At 32.5% G+C, this 27,915-nt stretch overlaps 1 protein-coding gene across 2 annotated transcripts in view; it reads right to left on the bottom strand.

Annotated features, from left to right (window-relative positions):
- The window catches only part of PCDH17 (protocadherin 17), a 100,311-nt gene that overhangs the window by 14,795 nt on the left and 57,601 nt on the right, over positions 1–27,915 (bottom strand). Inside the window, exon 5 of one of the 2 annotated variants that reach the window (XM_030813464.1) lies at positions 4,737–4,820. The exons of the other annotated variant lie outside the window; for it this stretch is intronic. Within the exon in view, the coding sequence (XP_030669324.1) occupies positions 4,737–4,820 (84 nt within the window). The remainder of the gene's footprint in view (positions 1–4,736; positions 4,821–27,915) is intronic. 2 annotated transcript variants of the gene reach the window in all.

Here is a 27,915-nt window from a genome sequence, read left to right as displayed (position 1 = left end):
AACCGCATCTCTGATAATGACACCATTTTTGATGACATGGATGAATACATCTAAGATTCAAGTCATCCTCCTAGAAAAGTGGTAATCCTGTAAGGAAGGTCAATGAAAACATGCCTATTAAGCCAAACTCGTTGTAAGAAGCAAGCAAGAGAGTCTTATTAGTGTTTTTTCTCTGCCTGCTGTCTGATTGCTATTGGGATGTATATCTATTTACCAGTTTAAATCCTGTTGTTCATCTTGTTTCTAGCAGCTCTTGTTTTCAATTGCTAGCAACAAGCAAACAGAATCAGGTGTCAGTTTTAGCACTCTCAGAAAACAGTTAATTCAGATGCAGTTCATCTTCTCTGGCTTATTATTTAGCAATCAACCTCTGCCAATAGGATATGGGAGTCCCAGAAGATAGATTTTTAAAGAATGTTTTTAATATTTTAATATTTTTAATGACATTCTAGTTTCCAGAAGCTATTTATTAAACTCACAGATTTCTACTTGGGATAGGTCTAAAGCTTCCTTTGTTAAATTAAATGGGCATGTGTAGATGAACAGATTGGTGTCTTGCTCAGACAAGTACTATCAAAAATACTATATTTTTGATGAAAGAAGTAATACAAAAGGTTTTTTTAAAGATTCAAATGAGTGAGAAATATGTATGAAACTATACTACTCCATAAATGATTCTACAAAAAGTACTTATATCACAAAAATGTAAAAACTAAAGCTAAATTCCTTCAATGCGTTCATGCGTATGCATATATATGCATGCATGCACACACACAGAAAAATAATAATAAATGTGTACCTTAATAAATGCATACAAATGTCTCCTATGAAGTGGAATCTTTCTAAGAGGACAATTAAAATGACAGTTTCCAAAGGTAACTTTAGAATAAAATACAGGCATTTGGACCTAAACAATTCGGCCTTGATCTTACTCAAACAATACCCCTACCACTAAGCTGCTGAAACCGTGAATCTTATGGCTACTATTATTTTAAATAGTCAAAAATACCTATAAAGGGTAGGAAAGGAATGATAACTGCCATTTCAAATAAAGGCTGTTCTTGGAATTACCTCGCTAAAACCATTCTGTTCTTATCACCTGTAACTGTGCTATAAATTTATTGGAAGCTGATGTGTTTTATCCTCTACAATTGGTTCATCCCAAGAATAAAACTTTAAGTAAAATCAATGCACTAAATATCCATGTTCTAAAGTAAATATACAGAAATGTTTCTTGTAATAGGTTTTACTGGCAATGACAAGCCATTTTTCTAGTAACAGCTTTAATGTTTTGTAATCATTAAGACACACTGAAGCATTGGAGAAATTGGTAAAACGGGTCAGGAACTTTACATATTAAAAGAGAGGAGATGTGGTTCTTTAGACTATCCTGCTATGTAATCAAATTGAGGGGCAAAAAAGCTACTGGAGAGGGCTATTTCTGAATCACAGTAAAGATAAAAATGTGTTTTTAAGGAAAATGTTACCATGCATCATGCAGTATGGAGATAAAAAAGTGTCTAACAGTGATGTTTTAAATACTTTCTTATCTTGAAGAGTATTTTCTGCGATTCTGTTAAAAATCAGCCATACCCAGAGCAAAGAACAGAGAGTAAGAGTGAAGTGCATTCCCAAAGGGTAGTATTAACAAGAAAATAAATACAAATGTATAAGCAATTATTTTATTTTCAGACTTTTAATCTGAATCCAATCTAAAAAGGAATTCATATTAATATAACAGAAGAACTAATTAAGATAGTCTTTCTTAATTCAAATATGCTATATTTGAGTTTTTCTTATTAATAATCTTTTCATTCAGTCTTAGAAATAAGTGATTTTTTTGTTGCTACCAAAGGTATTTTCAAGGAGCCATTTAACAATTTCCATATTCATTATCAAAAATGGATGTATGATGAATTATTCAGTTTGGTGTTCTAAGATCTCCATAACCTGGCCAAAATAAATTTTTTAGGCAACTCTATTATTAAAAAAAATAAATTTAAATTCTAGTAAGTCAGATTTTTACATTTGCTTTCACAGCAAATTTCTTTATAATGCTTAGGAAAATAGCAGTAATCTTCTAACTGGACCCTAAAATTCCTTTAGAAATACAATTCATAGGTCAATCAGAGAATGTGGACACTTCTATTGGACACATAATTGGGATCACAAAGTCTCTGCTCAAAGGAGAAAAAAGCTTGAATTTAAGTAAGTTTCACTCTAACCGTGAATGTGTATATTTTTAAGGTCCAGATGAGTTTTTGACTTGAGCTAAAGTTACCCAGTATTAAAATCCAAGGTCTACCCATAAGTGAACTACAACTATTTGATTTGACAAATTTCCAGTAATATATTTATTTTAAAGCTCATTCTTTAAATGATAAAAGTATTTATGATCACAGAGGAAACCTACCTGCTATTATTATAAAATGGAAAAACTATTAGGTTAGCAGTACTTAGTAAAAAGAAACTTTCTATCTAAGCATTTTTTCTTATTGAGTATAGTTGTTTTATTACTAAATGTAAATATATCTGCACATAATTTTGCGTAAAATCCCAAATATAAATAATGTATTGTTAGATTAAGTATTTATTAAAAAGTATACATCCTAAGATACATAACTTATTGATGTATTTATTACCTATAAAACACAAGATTATATCCATATGAACTGTCTATTTGGGAGATAATTTAAACAAAAATAAAAATATTATTCTGATTATTTTATAACATAGACACAAAATGATTATATTATAGTAATTTTATAATAATCAAAATATATATGCAAAATTACATTCAGTAGCCTCAACAATTGTATTCTAAATTGAAGAGTTTTATAGTATACATTCAATAGAAAATATCTGCAAGCTTTGCTATCCTGATTATCTTGATACTTTGAGAAAATGTAAATTTAAAATGATAACTTCAAATTTGTCACATAATTATCACCCAAGGAATACAGCTAAAAAGCAAATGTACATATAGTTATGCATGCATCCTTCATACACATGATTAAAAAATTACATTCATATACCAGATGGAAATGAATAGATGGGGCCTTGCCTAAAGACAACAATCTCTGAGAACTACTTAGTGGACATAAAATAAAGCTTAATTTACCTAACAACAGTTTCCAGTTTTCCTGGTGCTCAATCACAACACTAGCTCTTTATTTCTTGTTGGTAAATGGCCATGGTTCTGCACAGGTGTACATGTGCCTGTGCATGTATGCACCAGTGAGCATTCACATACATTTGAGCAGGAAATGGATGTGAGATCAAGACAGAAATACGTTTAGGAACACATGAAATAATGTATAAGAATTTACATTCTAAAATCCAAAATGATTTATTGGTATAAATGATACCCTTGAATTTAATTTTTGCTGAATGAAAAAAATATAACTCTTTTCCCAACTAATTAAAATTTAATCAATGTGAAATCACAGCTATTCAAGGGTAACAAGGAAGACTTTATATAGACCTTATGTGTGTGTGTGTGCGTGCGCACACACATGCACATGCACATGCTTGTGTTTCAAACTTCTCAACTTATTATCCCCAAATCAAGGACAGGTATAACTTTCCCAACTATAACCTTGTCTGTTTAAAGTTGTTCTATTTTCCTCCAGTTTCTATTCATTTCCATACAAGAAATAAAGCAACCTTGTCTCTTTCTCTGGCAAGAATAAAGCAAGAAAAATTGCGATTCTTAGATTACTATAATATACATGTATGTTTTTCAAGCACAGCAACAACCTGATATAATCATTTTCTCCAGTAGCAACTGTTTTTCTTATGTAGTGATTAGACTGTGCTGAAACCAATCAAATCTCTCGAAAGCATTCAAATGATTCAGAGACTTGGATGATATCCAGATGTAGAATAGTATAATATGTTGAGCTAAAATTTCACCTGAGATAGGAATACTTTTTCTCGTTTTTTACTTAATTTTTCCAGTCGTTTCAAATGTTAATGTTTTCCAAGATTATCTGAATCACATCTAGAGCATACTTAGAGATTGGAATATATTGCATAATTTATGGAGTTCCAGGGATTTAAATATTTAGCTTCATTAGCCATTATAATTTATATAATTTTGGTTCTGCCTTGCCTTTAGTAAACTATATGGGGCTGCTATGTAAAGGTTTTTAAAAGTATTGTGTAAAGAAGCCTTTAATGTATTTTCACAAAGTAACACTTGGCTAATATGACGTGTAATTGAGTCCAAAAGGAAAGAGGAATTTGGGGACTCAGTTTCTCAGGTGAAACACAGTTCTTCAGGCAGCAACAGTGAAGCAGATTGCATCTACACCAACAACTTACACCAAAAGAAAATAATCAAGTCTTTCTTTCCTGTATAGCCCACTTTCCATTCCATCAGTTTATTCTACACTATCTCCTAAGTGAAATTAATGTAAGTCGTAGAATTTTCAAAATATGAAATAATTAAGATTTGGCCCACTTAAACTCACTTAAGAATAACAAATATTAAAAACCTGGTGTAAGACTAGATTTTTGTTTCAATCGTTAACACTATACAGCTTTTCCTGAAATACTAAAAGCATTAATGCAGAAACAATAAAGAAAATTACTCACTTACTATGCTATTTTCCTTTAAAGAAATAAAGTCCACATGTTCTGCCTTACAAATGTATAGTTTTATGAGTCCTATCATCTAACAAGTAAAATTTGGATCACAGAGAAGAAAGCTAGCAGATGAAGAAATTGCTCACCTGGAGGAAGCAGATCAACAGACTGAAGTCTACTTGTGATGGTGTGTAGGGTGAGGATAGCAAAGGAAAGCAAAGTCGGGAATGCTTGAAAAATAAAATATTTTTAGTTAACAAATAGAAAAAACCAAGTAGGAAAAAGGGCCAACTGAATTATGAATCCTTCTCTATTGATTTTAACTTTTATATTAAAATTCCTTAGAATGATCAATATCTAAACGATATGGTCATTGGTATTTCCCCAGCTACATAAGACTTAGTCTTATTGGAAGAAAACTACTTTTCTGGGGGTATTTAAGTTTAGATGAGATGAAAACAGTGCAAAGTAACCAGACGTATTCCTAGGTCCATGGAAGAAATACACTCATGATGATGATGCATTCATTAATCTTAAATAAAATAATTTTCTGCAATAGTGGATAGAAGATGTGAACAAGCAGGCCCAAAAAATTAAAGTCACAAACTATTATATAATATCCCTAGTTACCAAGGTTTTAATAAAAATGTGTACTGCATCTTAATGTTAGTTATACAATATATGCTGTCTAGAACTTGAAACAAGACACTATTTGTAATTTAGCCCTTTACTCAGTCACCTAATTTAAGAATGTACTGACTTTAGCAATGAGAAGTATATATATATTTTATACATATATATATATATTTCTGTAACTTCTTCTATTTTTTTTTACCTAACATGAAACATGTATGTAATACAAAATTAAGAAAATGCTGTGGTATATTCTTGCTTTTGTTTTTGTTTTGCTTTTTATGAGCCTCTAACTTAGATATGTACATGTATATTTGATCTACTTCTTAGACTAAAACAAACAAAAAAAGAATATTTTGTTTTGCATTAATGTCATTGAAATGCACAGTGAATATGAGAAATCAATTGCTGCCTAAAAGTCTTGCCAAAAAAAATGCCCGTTGGTGAGCAAGAGTAACTTTATTTTTAAAATAGTCTCATTTTCTGAGATTCAACCTTTATTCAATATCTGTTGTTTGCCCCTCCCCGGAAAATAATTATGTAGGATTCCAAAGTAAAACAGGTTGAACAATTAATAACAGGAAGCTCAAATGGTTTTTTCTCACTGTTGCCCTGGGGATGTTTCTTTCATTCTTTTCTTTTTCCCCTGGCTTTGTGTTTAATTTGTGTGTGTTTCTGTCCTATTTTTAAAGTATACCCTCACAACACATGGAAACACCTGAAAATAAGTCTGCCTCACACACATGTTTAAATGATGACTATTGTAATATTTAACAGAGTAAAGAGAATACAGAATATACTGAATGTTTGTTTAGGGAAAAAGAATTATCTATAAATTACCTTGTTATTATGTTCATCTTGAAATTCTGAAAAAGCACTAGTTCTTGCCAAATACATATAAAAGAAGTTCAAAGTCTACGACCTTCATATATTCTTACTTTGTTACCAAACTCATTTGTCTTTTCGGCATGTAACATGACCCTCTTAGATTTTTAATCGTACAAACAATAAGACTTTTTAATATCCATTAACCATTTTACTATGTAGAAGGCACTTTACATTTACTTGATAATAATTCGAACTCAATAGTCAATATCTAATGTATTTTAGATATATTCAAAATATGTCATATAGTTTTAAAATAATATAAGCAGAGTCACATAAAGTACACAACTCCTTTAATCAGAAAAATTGATGTCATCCAAGTTGAAGGAAAAACAGCTATAGGCTGTGTACTTGATTGGATACTGCCCCCCACCCCAAAATGTATGTCAACCCAGAACATCAGAATATGACCTTATTTGGAAATAGGGTCTCTGCAGATGTAATTACTTAAGATGAGGTCATACTGGATTAGAGTTGGCCTTAATCCAAAGACTTGTGTCCTTGTAAGAAGAGAAAACAGAGACACAGAGGCAGTCACATAGAGAGAACATAATGGGACCATAGACACAGAGATTGAAGTGTGTGTCTAAGATTGCTGGCAATTACCAGAGTCAAGGAAGGGTCCTGTCCTAGAACCATAAGACAGAGCATGGTCCTTCTTATACCTTGATGTTGGACTTCCAGCCACCAGAACTATGAGATAATAAAATTCTGTTATTTTTAGCCACACAGTTTGTAGTACTTCGTTATAGCAGCCCTAGAAAACCATGACTAATTTTGGTACTGTGAAGTGAGGTGCTGCTGTAAAAAATATCTAAAAATGTAGAAGTGGCTTTAGAATTCTGCCATGGGTAGAAGCTAAAAGAGCTTTGAGGTGCTTGATAGAAAAAGCCTACATTGTTTCAAACATACTATTGAAGGAAATAATGACATTAAAGTTGATTCTGCTGGGGGCTCAGAAGCAAAAGAAAAGCTACAGATAAAGCTTTTATTATGACCATACACACACACACACACACACACACACACACACGCACACACACACGGTCATATATCACAAAGCTACAGAGAAAGCTTTTTTATGACATACATGTATATAGTCAGAAATGCAAATAGTCTCAAATGGAAATGTTTTTGGACACTGAAAGTAAGACAATCCTTATTATAAAGTGGCAGAAAACTTTGCCAAATTGTGATCTACTACTAAGTAGAAGGTAGAACTTGTAAGTGATGAACTTGGATTCTTAGCTCAGGTCTCCAAGCTAAGTGTGATGTGTGTGGTGTGGTTACTTCCTGATGCTTATATTAGCTAGGTGCAAAAGTACTTGCGTTTTTGGCAATTTTTTTTTTTTTAATGGCAAAAACCGCAATTACTTTTGGAATTGAGAAAATTACATAGTTAAGAAAAAGGAAACTGAGAAAATTAATTAAAGGAAAAGAGAATAATTGAGGAATGAACTCTTAAGGAAAATGGAAGCAGCACTTGATTTGGAAAATTCTCAACTGCCAATCAGATAGCATGCTTTGGAAACAGAGCCAAGGGTGTGGCTCAACAACCATTTGCTAAAATGATTAAGCAAGTGACTTATGGATCCAATCCACCATTCAACAGTGGTTAGGATTAGAGATGGAGTTATTGAGGAAGGATCTATAGAGAACTATCTTGTCTATTCCTGATCCTATCAACACAGAAGATGAACAAAGTTTTTGAGAATTTTATACTAGCAGAAACATTGCCAACTTGGACTGAAAAGGACAGATATGGGATGAAATGAAGAACAAACCATCACGGAAAGCATGGCTCTGCTAAACCTTGATTTTGTACTTCTAGTCTCCAGAACAATGAGAAAATATATTTCTCTTGTTTTAAGCCACCCAGTTAGTGATACTTTTTTATAGCAGCCCTAGGAAACTAATCCAGGCTGTTGAAAAAGAAACTTCAAAATATAAAATACCTACCTAGCAATAAAAACACTGCTGCTGATAATGACAATGGAGTAAATTAAAAAGTAGACTGTGGAAAGATAAAACAAGATTGAAATGACAAAATTAAATTTTTGTCTTCCATATTATGGTTCACAAATAAACAATTTGGCAAAAGACGTAAGTACATATGCCAGTAAAATTGATGCTGCTGACTGTAAGATTCAATTGACAGCACCCAAGAAACACAAATGTAATTGTTCCAAATCATACCAAATACTTTGAAACAAATATTTTCTTAAAGTGTCTACAAATTAATCACTATTTTTGCTTTTTTTTCAGTTTTATGTTTTAATATTTACATTTCCTGGATTTCATCATGTAGAAGTAATCTGATGCTTTTTCTCTGACACCTATTGAAAGGTGAGGGTAATTTTGTTTTTTTAAGACGGAGTTTTGCTCCTGTTGCCCAGGCTGGAGTTCAGTGGCTCAATCTCGGCTCACTGCAACCTCTGCTTCCCGGGTTCAAGTGATTCTCCTGCCTCAGCCTCCCGAGTAGCTGGGATTACAGGTATGCGCCACCACACCTAGTTAATTTTGTATTTTTAGTAGAGACAAGGTTTCTCCATGTGGGTCAGGCTGGTCTCGAACTCCAGACCTCAGGTGAGCCACCAGCCTCGGCCTCCCAAAGTGCTGGGATTACAGGCATGAGCCACCGCACCCAGCCTATTTTTATTTATTTTTTAAAACTGCTGAAACTTCTCTTTTCAGTTTGCATACTGTGTTTGATTTCTATGTATAGTATATCAGATGTTTGGTATCGTCTCCAGGGGTAAATTTACTTAAAATTTCCATATATACTAGTGAGTTGTTAAATGAAATGTGTAACAATACATGTGCACAAAATGTGCACATATGAATATGGGTATTTGGATTAATGATCAAAAGAGATCGTCTTCTGTAAGGAGAATACATGTCGTTATATTTGTAAATATAGCTCCATATACATGCATGTACTTAGTCAGATACTTAATATGGATAGTATGAATGGATGATGCCAACAGATGATACTCTGCATTGTTTCAGACAATATATAAATAATTTTCCTACTTTTCTAGAAAATGAAAACTTAAACATTAAAAATATTTCATATTTATACATTTATTAAAAGGCATTGATTATATTTTTCATTTAGATAAAAAAGGCAGAAATATATTTTCCTTAAGAAATATTATGCTAAATTTCACTAAAACATACTATATATTAGCAATATGGGTTATTAGCAAAGGCGTTTCTCAATTTAGTACAAATGCACATATTTTGTTTCTTTTGGGTTTATATCTATATTAATATTAAGTCATATTTTCTCTCTAAGGCATTCTACTTCATAAAATAAATGTTGTGGAGGAGGAGAAGAGTAAATGTCAAGTAGCTTTAAAAAGAAATTGAGTCAAACTTTATACTGATTGGTTGTGGGATGCTAAAGAAATTCTACATTACATATGTACTTATAGTATTCACATGTCCTTAGCAAGTGCAGATCTTACAAATCAATGTATCCAAGTTACATAATATACCTCAAAGTGATTAAACCTAATGGTGTGTGAAAACTGACAAGAGTATCTTACACACAAATGCAATAAGATATCTCTTATTGTTTGGTGATATTGCTCAAAATAGAATGTTTCCGCCATGTTATTTCAATTTCTTTAAATGAAAAATCAATACATGTTTTATTGTAGCATAGCAAATTACCCCTTGACACTTTGTTTCAAATAATGGCTTCCAATTACTGTGCCCACATCTTCGGTTTCAGTCGTTTATTTTTTTTCTTTTTGGATAGAAATTTGAGTCAGCAAGCCGGGCTTTACAATAGGGAATAGCTATTAAATTAAAATTATTCCTAATATTTATCTATCAATCATTATGATGACTCAGAAATGTAATGCAAAATTAGATTTAAAAAATGGTTTATATTATCAGAGTTATAATCAAAGGGAAAAATGCTCGATAGACTTTTGCTTTTCTACAAAATTTCTGCTGCCTACTAGACTGTTTTAGAGAGCAGATTTTGTTATCTGTAATGCCTACCAAAAAGTCATGAAGACATAATAAGCCATGTAATCATCATTATCCTTGACAATGGCTACAAAGAAGAGAGAAATCATTTAAACCATTTCACTTTGATGTCAAAACAAAATGGCACACTGACAGGTACAGCTGGGTTATGATTAAATTTCAGAGACTACAAACCTATATAGCTGAATTCTTATTCATTTTAGTCTTGAAATCAGAGAACAGGTATCTAAGAGTATAAAAATATCCAACCAAGTCAAGAATAAGTCTTATCTTAATTTTTTTCTGTGACTTTCTCTAGCTCAACAATAGTAGCAACAGCAGTAAAAATAAAAGGATAAGTCAACATTCTGATTATGACAGAAAACAAACATCACTGGTAGACTATACAATCAAAAATGCTGAGCCTATGTGTATTCTACAACTGAAAATAAATTATTTTCTGAAAGTTTATTCTTTATTCTGACTTTTGGAATTCAAAGAAAAATTTTACTACATTAAAAAGGACATAATTAAGTAGATTCCTAGTTTAGTTTACAAAAACATGGTAAACTCATAGGGTGGCTGAACTACAGTAAGAAATACAATGCTAAGAATACTAGCTCAGAAATTAGAAGTTTATTCAGTTAGTAATATTTAAATGCATAGTACCCAATTATTAGCTATATTCAACATGCTGTGCAATTGTTCTAAAGAGAATACAAACTCAGGCTAATTAATTTGAAGTTATAGCAATTAATCTGAAGTCTTTGAACAGAACAATAAAACATAATAGAAAGTGCAGAAGAAAAAGAGCTAGTTTCCTCCTTCTGGGACATAGACATGATTTTACGAAGAAGCATGAAAGAAGAGTTCGTTTTACTCCAATCTCCTTTTGCTCGCTCCTCCTTACCTTTCCTCCACTATACACTTCCTTGCATCCCTAAATTTATTAGACTTTCTTTGTTAACCTAATTGGGAAATATCACCTTTGCTTATTTACTACCCCTTGAAGTTCTTTATGCACCCCAAATTATCTACAAGTTTTTCCTCTCTCAAAAAAATTTTTTTGAATGCCAAGCAGTTCATATCTGGTGTATGTTAGGCCTAAAAGCAAGCTGATTAAATTATATTCAAAGTCACGTGGCTTAAAAAACCCATAACCTCAAATTTTACAGAAAAAGAAGATGCCTTTTATGGACTTCTAAATTCTTATCTTGGCAAAAAAAAATGTGTCATTAAAAAGTGGGGAACATTTACAGAAGTCAGTTAACTCCATCACCTGTGAAATTTTAATAAAAGTAAACTGGTGATATAAAAATGAAAACAAGACAGAACACACATATGCACATATGCACATGCAAACACCACACACACAACACAGTTACAAACACATACTTTTGCAGAGAGATAGGCAGAAGGGTCAGAATCAGTTGGAGCCTGCCAGCATCTTTTTTTTGTTTGTTTTTTGTTTTTTGAGACAGAGTCTCGCTCTGTCACCCAGGCTGGAGTGCAGTGGGGCAATCTCGGCTCACGGCAAGCTCCGCCTCCCGGGTTCACGCCATTCTCCTGCCTCAGCCTCTCCGAGTAGCTGGGACTACAGGCGCCCGCCACCACGCCTGGCTAATTTTTTTGTATTTTTAGTAGAGACGGGGTTTCACCGTGGTCTCGATCTCCTGACCTCGTGATCCGCCCGCCTCGGCCTCCCAAAGTGCTGGGATTACAAGCGTGAGCCACCGCGCCCGGCCTCGCCTGCCAGCGTCTTTAACTGTGCCTCCTTCTAATAGCTATTTTTTCTAACCACTTTTTGAACTCATCGTGAGCAGCAGTTCAGAATGTGACAAAGACAGTAAGAGCAGGACAGTGTTCTCCTATGGGTCTATGTGGGTCATTTATAGTCAGAGACTGGCTGTCTTGCCACATGCCGCTGCGTATGATACTGCTGAACTCTTTCAGTACTTGGAGAGCACAGTGGAGGCAAAGGGAGAGTATTTCTACTATCCTTTGACTCTAGCTGCCTGCTTTGTTTGAGGAGTTGAGAATTTCTACTTGAATACGTGGATTACTGCAAATATAAATGATGTCTGGCAGTTAGAACATTGGGGAAGGGAAGGGGTTGAATTTGGCAACCCTGCCCAGCCGGATTTAAAGTTTTACTATAGGTGTTCTAGATCAAATCTCTTATGTTCTATATTCTTTCACTCCCTCCTCTGTAAAATGGGGATATCCTCACAGGGCTTCTGTGGGGGCTAAGTGAATACATGTATGCAAAGCACTCAGTGAATGCTACTATTAGGTTATAATGCCAAGTAGGGCTGAGTGGGCAAATCAAGAAAAGTACAATATAATTCAGGCACAAACTCTGTTTAGACATGGAGCCTTTGGCAAATGAAAGCCATTTATTTTGAAGCTATGTTTTGGCATCAAAAAGAAAAACAGGCTGGGCATGGTGGCTCACGCCTGTATTCTCAGCACTTTGGGAGGCCGAGGCGGTGGATCAACAGAAGTCAGGAGCTCGAGACCATCCTGACCAACACGGCAAAACCCCGTCTCTATTAAAAATACAAAAATTAGCTGGGCCTGGTGGCACGTCCCTGTAATCCCAGCTACTCGGGAGACTGAGGCAGAAGAATTGCTTGAACGTGGGAGACAGAGGTTGCAGTGAGCCGAGATCACGCCACTGCACTCCAGCCTGGGCAACAGAGCAAGACTCCATCCAAAACAAACAAACAAACAAACAAAACAACAACAACAAAAAAAAACCCATACAGTTATTGTTGTTGCTGTTGTTTTTAATACACTTAAAAACTTTAATACACTTAAAATAAAACTTTTCACTCAAAATTTAAATATGTAATAAAACAAATACACAAAACTTTTGGGGTTGAAATCATTTACATTTGAAGCAAACATGTTATAAATATATTATTCTTTACTTTTATGTCATTTCTGTAATAAATAGAATCAGAATTTTAGAGCCACTGGTCACCTATCACCATACTTCTCTAATAGGGCACTATGTTCAGGTTACATAAAACCAAAAATAAACATGGCACATTTTTCTGAAGAATAAAATTACTAGATGAAAAATAATTTTAAGCATTACTTCTCTATTAAAAATATTGAAATTATAAGACATAAAGCAAAATCATGGGTGTCTTAAATTTAAAATATCAGAATCAAATACTTCTAGCAGTTGTTGGAAGGCCCACAAGTATGTATTTACTCTTTTTTGCCTTTAGAAATTCTTTAGTAGAAAATTCTGAGAAGTATCAATGGGATTTGACCAGGGTCCCGCACAAATTAGAAGCAGAACAAATTTTAGAACAGTATCTCATATCTACCATACAAGTTATTTTCCCATCACTTTTTGCTTCACTTCTACAGGTTATGTTAAAAAACAAACAGACAAACAAACAAACGGGGGAGATACAAAGTAGCACTGTGACAATGTAGTTTGATAAACTGTGAAAGATAATGCTAGCTTTTGTCTGTCTTTGGTTTTGCTGGTAAACTAAACTTCATTTTAAAAAATTCTTTTTTATGAGTCTTAATACTGGAATAAAATAATAAGGAAGGTTTATTTTTAGTCTAAACATCTAGTTATTATTTACACATTGCTTATTGATACTCAAAAAATGGTGACTCGAAAGACGGACATTATTGTTGCTGTTATTATTATATTATTATTATTACTGAGATGGGGTTTTACTGTGTTGCCCAGGCTGGTCTCGAATTCATGGGCTCATTGTTCCTCCTGCCTCAGCCTCCCAAGTAGTTGGGATTACAAGCACAAACCACCAGGCCTGGCTTAAAACACATCTTATTTACCTCTTAATTGAACACTGTGAAAATAACCCTATTTCAGAAGTGTTTGTTCTGAATTTTTCTAGTCTAGAGGCTAGTTCAGATTTTAATGTGCATGACTGACTGCCCACCAACAGAATGACAGTCACATTGATATATTTACTTTATATTTTTCCGAAGACAAATGCCTTTGGACAATAGCAACATAATTTCAAACAAAAGAAAGAATATATTTACTCCCACAATTAGGCTTCTTTAATCCCTCAAAACAAATATATCCATCTAAGCTTCTTCCCTTGCAGCTACTGTTCATTAGCATACATAATCTTTGTGTAGTTGGTCAAGAGATCGAGACCATCCTGGCCAACATGGTGAAACCCCGTCTCTACTAAAAATACAAAAATTAGCTGGGCATGGTGGCACGTGCCTGTAGTCCCAGCTAGTCAGAAGGTTGAGGCAGGAGAATCGCTTGTAGCCGGGAGGCAGAGGTTGCAGTGAGCCAAGATCATGCCACTGCAATCCAGCCTGGCGATAGAGCAAGACTTGGTCTCAAAAAATAAATAAATAAATAAATAGAGAGAGAGAGAGAGAGAGAGAGAGATGTAATTATGTGTGATAGTTTATATTTTAGGGAGGTGAGGAATGTTAGGTATCATAAAATAAAATATGTTTATTTTTCAGGTAAGAAAATTGAAGTCCAGGATAGTTAGGGGCAAAACAAGAATTATTCACCTGATGCCAACTCTAGTCTCTTCCCACACTTCATGTATCTCTATATTTTTCTTTTTATATTTCTTTGTGGTAGTTACTCATAACAGGTTGACCACATAATGTGTTGACCAAACCACGGCAATTTTGAAAGTGATAGGAGCAGCTATTGATAATTATGACAGAAGAATATGTATAAACAGAGATTTTTCTGAGTAAACCATGACATAAGATAACCCTAGTCATAAGGCAAAGAAAGATCAAGTTTAGTATCCTTTGTTTTGTTCTGAAAATCTTATTTTAAAAAGTAAAACAAATAAAAATTTCATTGGGTTGAATAATTTTCACATTTTTTTCCTGGAAAATAATATAAATTTTTAATATTTTAAAATTTTAGAACAGTTGCATATTTATTGACTGAAGATTTCTTCGATATACGTGGAAAAATGTGGTAGAAAATCTTTATCATTTTTGAGAGAAACAATAGGTACCACAAAGAACAGAAATAGGGAAATGTTAAGAATATCCATATCAAATATTAAGCTAATCAAAAAACTTTAAACCGAATTAAGAGTTATAAAAGAAGCAATAAAAACATGCCTTGTAAAAAAAAGAATCTTACATATAAAGGAGCTAGTAAAGAACAATAGGTGAAAACAAAAGAAGGATAAAAAGGCATGAGGATCCAGAATGAAAATGCAAGTATGCAAAGAGACTGTGCAAATTAATCATACAAAACAAGAGAGAGAAATGTAATGTGCAAATTTGATGAAAGAATTCTGGTGCTGCTCACTTGAGTAATCAAAGAATGACAGATCAATAATTAAAATTATAAAGATAGCTGGGAGAATAGTTTCTTAGGAATTCAGGAAATTAAAAGAAACTTTCACCTTTTTTTAATTTGGGGATATAAAAACAAAGATATGAATTATTTCACACACATGCACACATACACACTTTAAAAACACAAATCAATGAAACAAAACTAGGTATGAACTTTCTAATATCTCTTTTGACAAAACATCAATGCCTACAAGGAAATGCATACACATTAAAATACTACAAGCTGAAACCATTGAGATGTACCATGGCTGGTAATTATCTAGGACACTAAAAGATCCTGGCAAAAGTTAATCTAATAAATCTGCCATTATCTCTAATACTTCAAATCTGTGCCTTGAGCTAAACAGTTGTCAAAATGGAGCTCTGTTTACATATAACTGAATCAGAGTGGGTGAGAAAAGATGTCAAGCCGGTTTTAGCTACTGTTTTTTTTTCCCCTTTTCCTTTCGATTTTTGACATAAAATAGCTAATATTTTATTCTGATTTTCTACAAGGTGCTATAGATCACTATCCATTTTTTAATTTCTCATAAAGATATGCTACTTAATGTGAAGGTGACTGCTCATTTGAGTTCTTTCACTCTGAAAGGCCGGCATTAACAGTGTTGAAGGCCATTTTATTAGGCATCATTTCGGATCATTATATCTCAATGACCTGAATGAATCAGCTTCAGAGTGAGAGACAATATGTTGGAATATTTTTGAGTGGATCACATTATTCAATGATTTCTGCAGAATAGGTAAACTTATTTCACTATATAGTCCTCAAAATTAGCAATTGAAATTGTGAAAAGCACAATATGCTATCTGGTGTCTTTCAGTAACATGAGCAGGAATAGTGACCATACTGTAAAATTGGCCTCTGTTTTCCAGGAAGGATCGAGAAAGCAGCATGATTTTTCTCAAGCCTTGAAAACCAATATTTAAGCCCTAATTTTAATCTCAAACAGAACATTTATGTGATAAAGTTTCTAGCCTCAATTTTCCTATAAGGCCAACAGGTAAAGTTTGTTTCCATAAATATATTCTAGGAATGGTACTTAAGCATATAAATAAAGAATCTTGAGTTATTTTTTAAAAATAACTAAACAAGACAAACTATATGTGTGTGTGTATATATATGTATATATCTTTATATATATTTCTCTATATATTATCTTCATATTTATATATATAAATGAATCAATTCAATCAATTCAGAACATGTTATAATTCTAGGCACCACAAAATATATTAGGTCCAGGTAAAATGTTACTTGATGAAATGTTTTTGTACAATGTTACACCAAATGTATACTGGCTTTTTCAAGGCCATGAATTTTCACTATCATTGACTTCAGATGCCCCACTGCTGTGATTTGGTTATCTGTGGAAACAACTGAAGAATAACAGGACTACTAAAAAATATTTTAATATATTTGAAAGACTGATAGAAACCCAAAGTAGAGTTATGATCTATTTAATTTCACATAATAAATATAATTTAAGTTTATTTAATGTGAAATACCCCTCAACTAGGAGTCTTGGTTCTGTGTTTTGTTACTGACTCCTTTTCCTACTTTCATTTGTACCCTAAAAAAAAATCACTTTTGTTTTGAGCTCTAGGATGAGTATGTTAAAGATACATAGTCAGTGTTTGATTTCATTATTTGTAATCTATAGTCTTTTTTTCTTCTGAATACGATTTTAGATTATTTAACTTTTGACTCTATAGAAAGTGTATATAATGACAGTCATTCTTATCCGGCCAGTATGAATTGTTAACAGGAGGCTCACAGTTCAACTTTTGGTAGTAACATGTTATTACAAGCCTAAATATCAAATAACAATGGTAACATAGCAATTCACGCTGGATATAATAAATAGTTGGCTTCTTAACATCATTTAGCCTATTTTGCTTATTTGGCAAGATCAATGAATTTTTTTTCTATGTGAGTTGTATACATTAGATGTTAAACCTATTAACACAAATCTAAAAGGATAACTTAAAAATCCAGTATCTCTTGAGGAAAAAAGAAAACCATGTTAGATTTCTAGCACAGAACACATGCAAAAATTTGCTAAATCACTGTTCTGCAACATGGCTAATCTGCATAAAACCATTTATTTTATGAATAAATAAGAACTACTCTGTCTAGCCATGAGAGATCAGAAAGAATAAAAAACTAGCCTGAATTCATGGGGTTTTCACTTAATGAAAACAAGCTCATGCAGCTTAATGAAGAGAGGGGCATTTGAAAACTGAAGCAGGTGCCCCAATGGATAGAAGATTGCCTCTATAAAGGATGGACTCCCTACCTTAATAAAAGCAAATGATCCCACTTGATGCAAGTATTTCCTAATGATTTCTTCAAGCCTACTTAAAAATACAAAAAAAATTAAGAATTATTTAAAACAAACCAAATGGGCAATTATCAGTTTGTTGAGACTGTCAATCAGCTGTGGATGTGGGAGGAATTTAAGTAGATGAAAGCACTGCCAACCTTTATATTTGACTCCTTTCTTCTACTAACACAGACAAAAACTTTAGCAATTTCACTGCCATTTAGAAAGAAGAAAAGGCTTTTTTCTCATTGTGAATCTCAGTTTATAGATCTGTTCTAATTTCCATTGTTAATACTCAAAATATGTAAAACCTGGCATTTTGCTTAAAAAACAGAACCCCTAACTTTCTTTATCCTATGTAAATGACAAAATAAATTTCAATTTTGTTACTAATTCTTTGAAATGTATTTTAAAATATGGTATATTTTAATGGATACCGTATAAGACAGGCTGCGATGAATTAATCCTAAGGCATTTAAAAACAGTCCGATTATTTTCCACATTCTTTTTGCAAAAAGTATATATCTGTATTTTCCTTTATTGAAATGATCTATTTTAAGTAACATTAACATTTCCATCAATATTCTATTTTATTATATTTCTCTACACATTTAAGATGGTTTTCTTAAAATATTGGGGATAAAATATAATTAATTTACATGAAATTAACAATCCACTTTTTGAACATTTATAAAATAAGAATTTGGCTGTCTAAAAATAAAGATTTAAATAATTCTATGTTATCTGCAGTTTTTCCTTTGTATTCTAGTCAAGATACTCAGTATCTTAGCCAGTATTTTCATCAAATGTTGTCTGTTGAAAGTCAGAAGTAACTAGTTTGGAAAATCAAGGTAGTAATTACAAGTTAAATACAAAGATCAATCTTATATTCCTATTTTTTTACTAAGAACAACCATTATGTTATCATACGTATAGAGTTACAGGGTTCACACATTGTATTCCCATTTATCACTTGAACTTCATCTTGAAAGAGAGACCACTGCTAACAGTTCCAGATTTCAAATGAGGGTCCTGAATCCAAAGAGTTAAAGGGACTTGATCTATATCAGCAACCAATTAAACTAAACCAGGACCAAGATTTTCTGCTTAATTGTCTATTTTTATATGAAACAACAATATATCCTGGGTAGAGCAGAGACTTTCAGTTACAAGAATGCTTGTTGAGCCATGATTTGTTTTTTAGTAACATGGAAATAAGATATAAATTACAATGGTTTTAATCTTTGAGGACAGAAATGATGTAAGTAAAGAGCTGAATATAGAGACGTGGTAGTGGCAATTTTGTAATCTACCACATTGGTCCATAACATTTAAATTTGGCCCCAATTTTCCATCCCTAAACTGATGTTTCTTCAGAAAAATGTAGTTTTGAGGAGGACATTATAAATGCCAGACTATATGTTAAAAATTGGGTGATTTTCATTAAAATAGCTAGAATAAATACATTTCTTTCCCCTGAAGATAAAATTTACCTTTAGAAACCAATCTTTTCCATCCTTTCCTCTGTGCCCCCCACCATTCTGTCTTTCCTTTCTTCTTCCCTGCCTTCCTTTTCTTTCTTTCTTCATTTCTCTCATTTTATCTGTAACCTCAAATTTACCTTGTAAGCCTTCATATGAAAACTCCGATTTGGCAGCATCTCAAAACCAAGGGTTTGTGCTAAAATTGCTAAATGAAAGTCAAAAATTTACAAACTAAATATGATCATCTCCTTCCTTTTTCAGTTACTTAATATTTTAAAATGTATATTATCAATATACTTGAAGCTTTTGTTTTATAACAGATACACTACAATAAATAGATGGTAACTCCATCTTCCCATTTTCTCTATACATTTGATTTTAATTTATTTAGAAAGGAAAAACATTATTGATTTCATTTTTTTTCAGGCAGTAGGAGACTTTTCTAAAAATTCAATTCAACTGGATAATTGAGACTTGCACTTATAAAAATGTGTCCTACTTAGCAAGTATCCTGGGCAGCAATCAAGTGGTTAATAAAATACAAAACACTGAAGTCTATATATGGCACAAAAGGCCAATATCTTTCTATTCCTCATCAGGGAATTACAGAAACATCCTGACCCAGCTCTTTGGACACACAGGAGTTGCCATCCTGATTCAGATCCTTGATTAATATACTCTAGAATGATACATCTGGCAATGGCCTACATACGTTCTCTCTGAGGACTGGAGAAAAAATAGACTATTAAAATGGAACAATTATACTATCATATACTGTAACTGTTTTTTTTGTTTTTCAGAGAAATTTTTTAAAAGGTTAAAAATTTTTTAATAATAAAATGCTGACCTCAAGAAAAAGGACTTCACTTCAGGAAAGTATTAAAAAAATGAAAACACATAATGTTTACCATTTTAAAGTTTATTTTAGAAACCGAAACTAGTGTTAAGTGTGTTTATTCAATAATTGAATTTGCTTAGAATATCTTTTGAAGGTTCAAATTTCCTTTTAACTTCTGAAGTAAAGAATGTTCCCTAACACTTTCTGGACATGCATTTTTTTAGTAGGAGGAACCCCTGTATATATACGAATGCACAGGGCTACAAAGGGACAAAAAGAAAGAAAGTCCTTCATTCTCATCAAAATCATCATCTTCATTGCTCATTGGATTCCAACAATTGCTCTTTATGGTAAGTATGCAAGATATTGCTGACATAATTTTACAAATAAGAAAGTAGCTATCATAATGTAGCAATTATATTGTGCTCCAAAACTGTTGCAAACAGAACTCACGTCCATTGGGCATTTTTAACAACAAACATCTTTAGCTGAGAAAACACAGCATAAACCCATACACTTGGACTGATTTATCAACTTCTAGCGTTCACATCTTGACAACTGAGTCAATACTCAACTTTGCCAAATCAAGGTGGGATTGATTTCATTTTGCATCTAACTTGATCTAGATGGAAATATAAAACTTGCCTATGAAATATTCAAGATGTGCTGCCTAGACTTGCTTTGTATGCTGTTCTTTAAGTCATTTACCTCAAAAAAGAAAAAAAAAACAAAAACACTTGATTGAATGCTGGATTTATGTACCTACAATGTGTAAGTTGGAACTATTCCTGCAACCTCCTTTGACTTTAACTGGTCTCTGAAGACATAACTTATATAGAAAGATGAAATCTAAAAATGTAATAGTTTGAAAAATTTAAAAAGAAAATCGAATATTTGTAAAATTGTTTTTTTCTAAAGAAAAGAAGAGATTATAAAATGTGAGAAAAATAACATGAAAGACCTATATAATTAGAAAAATAATTATTTGGATTGAAATGCTGTGTAATAATTTAATCTTGTATGAAAGATATCTGTGTAGCTGAAAGTTATAAAATCATGCAATCATTTTTAAATTATTGTGTCCCTCCAACCATAATATTTGAAATAATAAGATCCAAATGATTTTAAGTGAAATCAAATTTAAGGAACTTAAGAAATTGTATATATGAAATTTGACTTTATGCATCATTTCCAAATAATATATATAGGACTCACATCCACTCTAACCTGTCTGCAATTCCTCTAAGTTAAACCTTAAAAAACAAAGTATGAAAGAGCAGTGTAAAATTTTTAAATGAATCAGAATCTCAAGATCTAAGCATTCTTTTAGAGAAGATATTTTGTATCCTAACTCCTTGATACAGATATATGAATGTAAGTGAACAAATATACCGAGTTTCTTAAAAATTTTTTTTACTTCGAATACTATTTCAGTTCACAATTAGTTATCATACTGAAATGAAAAAAAAATGTTGGTCTGCATTCAGGTGTTCACTTTTACTATTTCAATGAGCACTAACTTTCTTGGTATTTGAAAACCGTGGAAATAAATGAAAGTGGAAATCTTGACAACAGGCACATCCCTGGAGATAAGTACAAAAACTATAACCTCCTATCCAGGCTGAGTCATAGATTTCTTTTTGTCTATGGAAAAGCTGAGAAACTCCACTGTCTCTATTTCTTCAACTGAAAAAAAAAAATCTTTATACTTCTTATATCTATGTATTTGTGAGAAAAATGGGCATACAATAACTTGATTCTAAAACAAGTTCAAATGAATAAAAATTCAAAGGTTTTATGATATGCTTCACCTTACTGCTGAAAATACATAATATATAAAATGTTTTTTAATTGAAATGGTAGTATTTGAAATGAGATTTATGTTTATAAGCTGAGCTGGGAAAGATAACCAAGCTTTCCTTCTCCCCTTTGAAAGGGAAGGCTTCAAAGGGTGACTAAAAAAAGAAAAGAGGAAGAATGAAAGAAAAATAATAATCTAAAATAAGTGAATATTAAAATACAAGTTAATTTGTGTTCTTTCCATTTTCTTTTCACATGGCCACTTTTAGAGATGTGTTCCAATAAAAGGATATGAAATACATATAGCATTTTAACATTCCCAGATGCTCTTATATATTGAATAAAACATTTAAATTACTAGAAATGTAGCTGAATTAGTTTATGGCACATGTTAATTCATTTTAGTACAAAAGCTTTAAAAGTTTTATTTCATTTTGAATACAAGCTCTAAATGTCAGCCTAGTTAACTTCAAACAAATTACAATATTTAAAAAGTAAAACTTTAAAGTAAATTAATACAGATGTAATTAACTGTTGATAAACAAAGAGAGCAGTTAGTTAACGTAACATTCAATTGATGTATGGAAATAAAAACTGCCAGTATGCTTCCTGGGCATGGATAAGAAATTGAGACTCTCTCATTTATTTATCCATAAAATTGCAGACAATTTAATAATAAGCGTAGAACTGTTATTCAAGGCATGAAATGCTAAATATCAGTGTCTGGATACCAGAAAATAGAGGATGAAAAGAAATAGTAAGAGAAAATGTTATCAGCCTGCCCCATGAAACATTATCGAGTTGAAATTATCTTCCTGATTTTATAAGCATTTTAACTTCCTGTTCTCACTGGCATTTATTAAACCATAAGTCACCTTAAATTGGTTTACTTGTATTAAAATTTAATAAGCTCTAGTATAATTTCAAAATAGAAAGTCTGATATGCATTAAAATGTAGGTTTGCCTTCAATTCAAAAATAAAGTACCTTTATTAGTCAGCATAACAATAATGTGTTTATTAATTAGGCAAAGGCAAAATATGTAAGGAAACTATGCATTCATACTGACAGCAACTAAAGTTATCCTAGATAGGCCACTTTCTCCATGAATTAAAATTTAAATAATTTTCTTTCTCATGGATTCCCTTTCAACTTACCCATTTCTACTTCTAAATACACAGGGGAGACGTGTGAAGCTATTTGTAAAGCTTTTAAACTTTTAATTGATGTGTACACATACTACATCTATGAGTACCAAAAATAGCTTACATTCTTTTTAAAAATTAAAATGTAAATGTTAAAAGCTTTAACATTAAAAAATAATCACAAAAGAGGCAAATAAAATAATACTTGGTTTACTCCCCACTTTTCATCTCTCCATGGTCCTTATGTTTTTTTGGTTTTCTCCATGATTAGTTTTTATCCCATCATTTAAAAAAATTATCTATTATTAGGCTGGCCATAAGTTCAGATTTGTCCTGAAATATTTGTCCCAGTGAAAGACTTAAAAGTGTCCCTTTCACCCTCAAAAATTAGCCATTTTGAATAATAAATTATATTATCATCCTACTAAATATTTTCACTATGTGCTATAAAAATGGTCATGTATTGAGTAAATTAAGTTCATTTTAAATGAACAAAAAGTTTGCTTCATTTTTTTCTATTTCTTTCACTTAACAGAATTTTAGCTGGAATAATTAAATAATTCTTCGTAATTACTTCATATTTAATTTTGGTAAACACTTTTGACTAATGAATTGGTAGTCATCAAAGAATTATTAATTTATTATACTTCCAATGAGCAAGAGTAAAAGAAAAAATATACATATTGCAGACACTATTCTGAGGCTGTAATTTTTAACTCAAATGCATGTAATTTAAATGTCTGTAAAATGATTCTGCCAAAATGTTTATACTGCATTTAAAAACCACAAGGGATACCATTTTCAAAGGTTATACAGTTATACTGTCAAATGAAGGGCATACAATATAGCTAGTGAGAGTAATGCGATTAGTGAACATGCTGTGCTTAGATTATCATAAAAACTATACCCGGCACAAGATAAAGATTTCATGATTTATATCACACATAAATGATACTACAAAGGACTTATATTTATGGATTATGCATTGTATCAAATTTTTCTACCCATGAAAATTTTCAGTTTTATTGAGAAGTTGTATTCTTTCATCATAAGTATACATTAAATATACAATTTCACCTAATGAAATTCATGATTTTCTTTGTTTTCACCTTTCTTATTTAATATCAGTTGCATAATTTGATAAAACAAGGTATAGTGACTCGTGAATATTATGGCAATAATTTTAGGTTTTCCAAACTCTTCTATCTAAAACTTGAACTCCCTTACACAGCATTAAATGATCTCTTTACATTCTAATTAGATAAAGAACCTTTGAATATAATCTCCTACACTCTTTATTACAGTAAGATGATATTATAGTGATTCTTAAAAGTTATTCTAGATTCTATCAGTTCATCTGATACTGCTTCTTTTTTGTGTTGCCACTTTTAGAGATGTGTTCCAATAAAAGGATATGAAAAGCATATGTTTTCACTAATTTGTAAAAACACTTGTGCCCAAATAATGCCAACAATACAGTAAAAACCCAGCATGAATATGGATAGGATGCTAGTCTAAATATTAAAATAATTATTTTTCTTTTTTTTTTTTTTTTTTGAGACGGAGTCTCGCTCTGTCACCCAGGCTGGAGTGCAGTGGCGCGATCTCGGCTCACTGCAAGCTCCGCCTCCCGGGTTCACGCCATTCTCCTGCCTCAGCCTCTCCGAGTAGCTGGGACTACAGGCGCCGGCCACCACGCCCGGCTAATTTTTTTGTATTTTTAGTAGAGACGGGGTTTCACCGTGGTCTCGATCTCCTGACCTCGTGATCCGCCCGCCTCGGCCTCCCAAAGTGCTGGGATTACAAGCGTGAGCCACTGCGCCCGGCTAAAATAATTATTTTTTATACATGATTTTAAAAACCTAATATGAAATATAAAAATATTATATTTCCTTCTTAAGAGTATTTTCTTTTTGGACACTGGCCTGGTTATGTGAAGATTCTGAAGAATCTATAGCCTATTAATTTTACCTTAACTTCCTATGGAGTTATTGCTTTCATCAAGAACATTTAAAAATATTCACATCCTTTAAAACAATAATTTTGCTTCTAGTGTCACTTCCTAAGAAAATAATTAGAGATCTTATTTTAAGACATATCTTTAACAGTATATTATCTGCAAGTATAATTAGAATAGCCTATTATAAAAGTAATTATAAAATGTATGTGCATATGTATTATTTTTTCCCACAATAGAGGTATGCATCAATAAAGAATTCTTCAACCACAGTTCTGAATACTGAGTTGAATATGACTAATGATTTTGAAGAAATTTAGGAGTCAAGGATTTGCTTATAATATAATGCTAAGTGTTAAGATAAATGCACAAATTATATATTTGGAATAAATCCAATTGCATTATGCATATACAGAAAAATACACTCAAAGATACTTATTGAGAAAACATGCAATGTATTTTTAAAGGTCTATGTAAATTTGATTATAATATATAATTTCCACGAGTGTTTGGTACTTTACTGTAAGAGAACCTCATTTAGATTATCCTTTATAAAAACAGATTACAAACATCATCAGTATGGTAATTAACCAAGAATTGTGTCCTTCCCATTTTCTATAAAGTCCAATACAATCCCTGTTCTACATTCTCCTTTCACTATCTGACACTTCCTCTAATCTCAAACTTGCCCCTTCTCCCTCAGCCATGTTGTATTTTTAGTAGAGACGGGGTTTCACCGTGGTCTCGATCTCCTGACCTCGTGATCCGCCCGCCTCGGCCTCCCAAAGTGCTGGGATTACAAGCGTGAGCCACTGCGCTCGGCTAAAATAATTATTGTGCTTTTGATTCAATATGCCAGATAAGTAGGAAATGCACTGGTCATTTTCTCTGCTCAAAATTCTTCCCCAGGGAGCTACTGGTTGTTCTTCCTCATTACTTTCATATGTTGACTAGAAAGACATATTGCCCCTAAGTGTTGTTATCTACCCCTTCTACAATGTACCTTGTACATTTGTACTCAGAGAAAGCTGTTAAATGAATGAATCTTGTTGTTCAGAAATATTTTTAATTAACACATCATCATCATCTTTATCATCAGCAACAGCAAGAATGCTAAAATTTTGCGAAAGCACAAATGAATTTCTTCACTAATAAATTTTTAGTCATTGATATTATCCATGAAGAATTAATCATGGCCTCTTCTATACTAAGAAAATGATTGGTGGAATTCAAGTACGGATGCCAATGCTACAATGGTGGAATTAGAGTAGAGGTTGATACAATAGCAAAACTTCTCCATATGTTTGTATATACACTGCATTATGAGGTGGTAAGACAAATTAGAGATAATCTAGTTTGGTCCTCTCATTTATGGGTAAGGAATTTAAGACACAGCCAAGTAAACGAAGGTCTTAGCCAGAGAAATAGATCTGCAGCTGGTATTATTACTGAGTCAATACTGCAACTGATTTTAATTCCTGGAATGTTTCAAATCTTCTGCTGTGCATTTGATGATACATTCAAGTACCTTGATATAATATATAGCATTTCTGCAAATATACATCCTAACAGACATTTTAATGTTTGTAAACATTTGAAAACAAACATGTGCACACACATACAAATCAAAACACAAAATTTGAATTAAGGAGAAAGATTGGCTTTAATGAAAATAGCCATTAATCTTGCTTTTTTTCTGATAAAATTTTTTAAATTGCATTACTGTGTGTCAATTATGTCAATTGTCATTTAGTCAATGTGTCAGTTAGTACCAAAAGGGAAATTTTATTACACTTAACACACACAAACACAATTTTCCCCAAAGTTTCTCATATTTATTTTATTTTTGAGACGGGGTCTCACTCTGTCACCCAGGCTGGAGGGCTGGAGTGCAATCTTGTGATCACTGCAGCCTAGTACTCCTGAGCTCAACCCAAACAGTCCTCCGATCTCAGCCTCCTGAGTAGCTGGGACTACAGGTGTGCGCCACCATGCCCCAGATATTTTTTAAATGCTTTAACTATTTATTGAAGGAGAGAAGCCTATGATTTCTAAAGGTTTAAAAAAAATGGGGTGGGGGGTAGGAGAATGATTGAATTAAGCTTTTTCACTGGATAAAATATTTCCAAAGATGTTAGTAGCTCATTGCCCTATAAGTGATACAAATTAACAGTCTCTCTCTACACAGTTTATCTTGACTAAATTGTCTCACAGGATTCCAACTATCCTGAGAATGACTGCACCTGATGAAGGTGGAGGACGATCTGCCATGTGTAAGGACTTAGCTCCACTGGGGGAGCTCCCTCCACAACTTCAGCTTTGGGCAGTAGCGACAGAGGGAAACCAGAGGACACATCATTATAGAAGAATTTGTGCTATTCATCCTTTTGTGTGGACAAAACTTTCATTATTCCTTTCAGGTATTCATGGTCAAATTGGGGGTTTAATATTTAGTTATTTTATATATTTTAATCATAATATTTTAAATTGCTGAATCCGAATGAAAGGCACTGTGCCGGTCAATAATGAATGCAAATCTTCTTTTTATTTTTTTTTCAAGCGAACTCCTTCATAGCTACTCCTTTGATAATACAATTTTAGATTTTTTTAAAAAATGAGTTAGCTTCATTATTAAAGAATGAACCTCAAGAGCCAGTCAAATATATATAATGCAAATGTAAATCTAATTGAGATTGAGATTGTGTTTAATAGCTAGCGACTTCTAATCTGAACACATCAAAACACCTACAAAAACATTCTAAGAACCTCCATTGAAAGAAAAGAGCTTGTTTCACACATCTGGGAATAAGTTTTAGTTCCCTTTCTCCTCCCTCTTTCTCAAGTAATTGCTGGTGTTTTCTTGGTCACTTTCAAATTCCTTAATTCTAACCATTTACCCTTCTTTAAATGTTTCAGAAGTAATT

Source organism: Nomascus leucogenys, chromosome 5, assembly GCF_006542625.1.
Source record: "Nomascus leucogenys isolate Asia chromosome 5, Asia_NLE_v1, whole genome shotgun sequence".
Classification (NCBI taxonomy): domain Eukaryota; kingdom Metazoa; phylum Chordata; class Mammalia; order Primates; family Hylobatidae; genus Nomascus; species Nomascus leucogenys.
This window is presented reverse-complemented; position numbering and strand designations above follow the sequence as displayed.